Source organism: Olea europaea, chromosome 1 (assembly GCF_002742605.1).
Source record: "Olea europaea var. sylvestris chromosome 1, O_europaea_v1, whole genome shotgun sequence".
Classification (NCBI taxonomy): Eukaryota; Viridiplantae; Streptophyta; class Magnoliopsida; order Lamiales; family Oleaceae; genus Olea; species Olea europaea.
This window is the reverse complement of record NC_036237.1, coordinates 34,147,574-34,152,795: the sequence shown is the minus strand read 5'-3', so window position 1 is coordinate 34,152,795 and position 5,222 is coordinate 34,147,574. Positions and strand designations below refer to the sequence as shown.

The 5,222-nt window shown below is 30.8% G+C and overlaps 1 protein-coding gene across 2 annotated transcripts; it reads left to right on the top strand.

Moving 5' to 3' along the window:
- Nucleotides 1-3,431: 3,431 nt before the first annotated feature.
- Nucleotides 3,432-5,055, top strand: LOC111398489. Of its 2 annotated transcripts, none has more exons than XM_023025521.1 (2): nucleotides 3,432-3,577; nucleotides 4,410-5,055. In XM_023025521.1, the coding sequence occupies exons 1-2, from the start codon at nucleotides 3,527-3,529 to the stop codon at nucleotides 5,010-5,012; spliced, it is 654 nt and encodes a 217-aa protein (XP_022881289.1). In that variant the 5' UTR covers nucleotides 3,432-3,526; the 3' UTR covers nucleotides 5,013-5,055. The 2 variants fall into 2 exon arrangements, with proteins under 2 accessions (XP_022881289.1, XP_022881213.1); XM_023025445.1 differs by having other exon boundaries at nucleotides 3,432-3,586; nucleotides 4,410-5,053.
- Nucleotides 5,056-5,222: the final 167 nt, after the last annotated feature.

Sequence of the window (5,222 nt, the reverse complement as noted above, 5' to 3'; positions counted from 1 at the left end):
AAATATTGGATATTTTAATTCTTTCGTCTCAAAATTTCAATAACATTCATTCTTTAAAATGCTTCTACACTCGCTGCAATAACAAATATCCACGATTATCCATATGAGAAAATTATCTTAAAAATATGAACATCCGAAAATCTTCAAAGCATTCATAGCTAGACAACATAATAGCAATTGTTTTAATTACCATACAAGTAATTTTCATTAAGAAGTTTCCCTTATCTTATTTTATACAAGTAGGATTAGTGCGAGAATGCAATGGATTAAATTCCACGAGTGAATGTAGAATCAGTAAATAAATGATATGACAAATCAGTATAAGAACTTTGCGTTTCTTAATTTTTACAAGTAGGGTTGAATGCATTAAATCTACAAGTGAATGACAAATAAGTAAGTTAATTAATAATACAATAAATTGTGTAATTTTTATTTTTATTATTTTATTATTTTTTACGAGTAGGGTTGGCCAGAGAATAAATAAATAAATAATACGACAAATTAGTGTGAAACCCCCATTTTTCTTACCTACACAAGTAGGGTGGGTGTGAGAATGCAATGGCATATTCCACGAGTGAACGTAGAATCAATAAGTAATGTGACAAATTAGTGTAAGATCATTTTTTTTTTAAAAAAAAAATGAAAGTCGGCTTGGTGTAAGAATTATGAAATCATTAAATCAATAAGCGATCAATAATAAATAATAAAATAAATTGTCGTAATTTTTTTTTCTTTTTCTTAATAAAAGTATTTTCTATAGGTGGTGGTTGGTTCAAGAATGCAATTGATTATAATCGATGTGTGAATATTTAATAAGTAAATAAATAATAAGCCAAATCATGGCAAGAGCTTTTCTTTTCCTTATATTTACAAGTAGGGTTGGTGCGAGAATGCAATGGATTAATTTCACGAGTGACATAGAATCAATAAATAAATAACATGACAACTCGGTGTAAGAAATTTTCTTTTTCTTAATTTTTACAAGTAGGGTTGGTGCAAGAATTATGAAATGCATTAAATCAATAATTCAATAAAATGGTGTAAAAAAAAAATCTTATTTTTCACAAGTTGGGGTTGATGTGATAACGAAATGAATTAAATAGTGAGCCAATATTTAATAAGATAATGAATAATATGATAAATCAGTGTAAGAACTTTATTTTTTCTTCTTATTTTCACAAGTAGGGTTGGCGAGAGAATGCACTGGATTAATTTCGCGAGTGAGTATTGTTCACGAAAATGTATTTTGATGTAAATCACAAATAAGTGTACGATTTGTTAACAAGTAATAAAATAGATTGAGTCCGAATATCATCTCACAAGGATTGATTTAGTTCAACTTTAATTACCGCAACCTTAACCAAAACAAGAATATTAAGATGTGCTTTTTTACGATAAAATTATAATGACAATAAATTACATATGCAATTATGAATGAGTTAACTAAACTATATGCAAATTATGTCTAATGCAAGTTAATGTCTTTAATGAATGACAAACGTACTAGGATCTCGAATCCCCATGCCATAATCCCCCGAAGCTTATTTTTATACTTTGACAACACAGTTGAATTTTGACGAATCAATGTTCCTATTTTATTCAACAATCTCTCTCGAATAATGTTGAACCTATTCTTATATACAATCCGACTATATTTCTATGACGGATGAGAATACACAAGAATGCATGAATTTTTATGAGATTCACATAGAGTATAGTGGTGTATTTATATTCCCTCTCAGACCCTACAACAATTTATATTGTGTCGAGCTTATTTCCCTTCTTTCGAATGCATGAAACAAGCCACCAAATTTACACAATTACATGCACAATAATTTAAATTCATATAAACCATTTAAACTCCAAAAATGTATTTTTAATGTCAATAATGTAAACAAAAGATTAAAAAGTTATATCACATGGTTCATCGTTCTTCTAATACATATAAATCTAGCTTAGCATGGTGAAAATAAGAAAACACAAAGAATATTGAAGAAACTACATCATCCAATTAATTCTTGAATTGAATCTTCACGTCTTTGAGTCGATCTTTACATTTCTTGCCTCCTTCTATGCTCTAAAACTCTTATAAATATGTTGGAATGCATTCATCTACCTTAGAGACAGCCCTAGGGTTTTAAAATATGTCCCAAGATTGATTTCCATAAAAAATTTAATAAAAAAAGGAAACCAAAATTTTCACGCCGAAAATGAACTATGCTATGACATAGTACAATTCAATGTTATAGCATAATACAATTCAAGGCTATAGCATCGTTCAATGAATTTTGACCCTGAAACTTGCTGGAAATAGGTATGCGACTGCATGGAGTTTTATACTGTGCTATAACATAGTTCAAGTAAAAATCCAATCTTTGCATTTTGGTTCCCAAACTCTATTTTCTCCATTTTTGATCTCTTTTCTCATTTTTCTTCTTCTTTCAGTACTTCATGCCTTCACTAAATTGATTTTTGATTCTTTCACATCTTCATTTCTGTTTTCGGGTCATCTTTTGGCTATTTGTACTTTGATCACTAAACTTTTATTTTCTTTCATTTTGGTCCTTTTTCGCTTGTTTTTCCTAGATTCCACCATATTCGTCGATATTGTCCTACAACATATAATTTATATAGAATTAAGCCATATTTCAACATATTTATTAATAATTATCCATGTTCGTGGTAAAATGCACTTATCAAAAAATAAAATAAATAATTAAGGTAAATGGGTGTAAATTAATAATATTAGCACATCACAACTCAGCAAAAGCTGCTATTATCAATGTCAATGGAGTGATGACCTAAGACTATCGAAGTGATAAGGTTGTAAACTAACACAACATTGCCAATATAAAGTGTATAGACCTTGGGGATAAAGAAGTTCAAATGTCAACAAATTCAAACCAAGATGTAAGTTTAAGTACATTAAAAACAAATAAATTAAGGATATGAACAGTATACCGATTTACAGATTCAGTGTATAGCTATTACTTTTCATTGTATATAAATATTGAATCTCTTGTATTCATACTCCTGGCCATTGTTTGATAATTATTCTTTCTCATTCTTTTTTTATCATACTCATTTTTAACCACTTATTCTTATGATAAATTATTCGTCACCTAAATTCAAAATTTTTCCTTACTTTTTAATCGCACATATTCTTCAAGAATTTACTATTTAAAAGTTCGTTCTTTTAAAAAAAAAAAATTATATCAAATAGGGGCTCAATAAAAAAATAAATTTACATCTTCTTTAAAATATTCACGCCGCCTTTTCCATATTTTCCTCGATTAACTCTTATTGTGACTTATTTATTTGGTGAATAGGACAAGTATTGCACACATTGTACTTGCAATGCCAATGTCAACTCCTATATAGAATTGCAACTCTCTCGTCCCAAACTACTATTTATAAACTAAGAAATAAACCTTTGAAACCACCAATAAATCTTAAATATATTCTTAGCTTTTAGGAATTTATCAGGAGAAAAAAAGAAGAAAATCTAAGGAAGAGAAGAAGAGAAATGAAGTTGGTTTGGCATCCCGAAAAAGCTTCTGCAGCTTACATCGATACCGTAAGATCCGTAAGTACACTATAAATTTTTAAGTCTCGTCTCTTTTACACCATCTCCAACCCAACATCAAAATTTGTACCATTTTGCATCAAATTAAAAATCATCTCCAATCCAGTACACCAAATAAATAGTGTTTAATCATTTTCTTCATTTCTTTCATTTTTAACAACTTATATAGCTAAAAATTTATTTATTTATTCGATTTACTACTACATACATAATTACTTTTCATTTACGAAAATATGAAATTATTTAATATATCTTAAAAATGTAGTTCAATGAATAAAAATACCACAACTAAGAAAATATGAAATCATGTTATTGAAAACAACACATTACATTTCGAATTTTGAAATTATGATAAGACGAAGTTGACCTAGTGTCGTAATTTAATTATCGGAATTCATATATTCATCCACAGATGTTCACTTAATGCATTTCTAAGTGTAATGTGAGCATCTTTATGTGTCGTACAGTGATGATCATCAAAATATTGTTATTATTAATTAATTAACTATTTAACTATGAATTAAAATTTATGTATGATGTAAAATGAGACAAATATCATTCATATCAACTTGATCATACATGAAAAAAAGGACCAAATGGACTTTTATCACATTGGTGTTAAATGGTGCAAGATTTGGTGTTGGGTTGGAGTGGTGTTTTTGGTGAAGAATGGTGAAATGGTGTATGGGTTGGAGTTGGCCTTGCAAGACTCATTAATTTTATCAACTTTTATCAAAATTTACTAAAAATCTGATTTTTAGCAAAGAGGGGCTAGTTATAAATATAACCTTACAGTGATTCTAAAAATATAGTGTGCTTGCAGTGTGGTGGCCTTAACAGAGAATCCAGTGCAGCAGAGATGATATCCGCCATGGCTGGTGGCTGGAATGCAAAGCTAATCGTCGAAGCATGCTTTTCCGGTGGTGCAACCACAAAAAGTGTCGGCCTTGCTATTGCCGCCCGCCACTCCGGTGGCAGACACGTATGCATAGTAAAAGATGAAAAATCCAAACTAGATTACGTCACCGCCATGGAAGAATATTCCGGAGTATCCTTGCCGGAAGTTTTGGTGGGAGAGGCAGCAGAGGTAATCGAAACTCTCGCTGGAGTTGATTTTCTTGTGGTGGATGCACGGTGCAAGTACTATACTAGAGTTTTTAGGGTTGCTAAATTGAGCCACCGTGGTGCAGTTTTAGTTTGCAAGAATGCTACCCAATTAGGTATTATTAATAGGACTCAATGGGGTAAAGTTCTTGATAATACAGTAAGGGTGGTTAGGTCAGTGATTCTACCCGTGGGGAATGGACTAGATATAGCTTATGTATCTTGCAACGGTGGAGAACTCGATGGTCAACACAGTGGTCGCCACTGGTGGATCAGCCACGTCGATCGCCGGTCAGGGGAGGAGCATTTGTTCCGACGGTAATTTGTTGAAATTATGAGTTTGTTGGAAACACTTACAACAGATTGTTGAATTTTGCAAAGACCCTACAAAAGAGGTTTTGACGAAGTCTTATCCAACTCACCAGGTCACTGAATCTCTAATTCAATCGAAGGTTCACTTGTCAAGCCATTACATAAATTTTCGATAATTATATAAGACCTTTTAAATTTATTATTTGAAATCTATGAATAA

Bases quoted from the DNA above. Each gene is read 5' to 3' on its own strand.
- LOC111398489 (XM_023025445.1), top strand. From the start codon at position 3,527: ATGAAGTTGGTTTGGCATCCCGAAAAAGCTTCTGCAGCTTACATCGAT. The intron at 3,587-4,409 runs GTAAGTACACTA...GTGTGCTTGCAG, and splicing joins ACATCGATACCGTAAGATCC to TGTGGTGGCCTTAACAGAGA.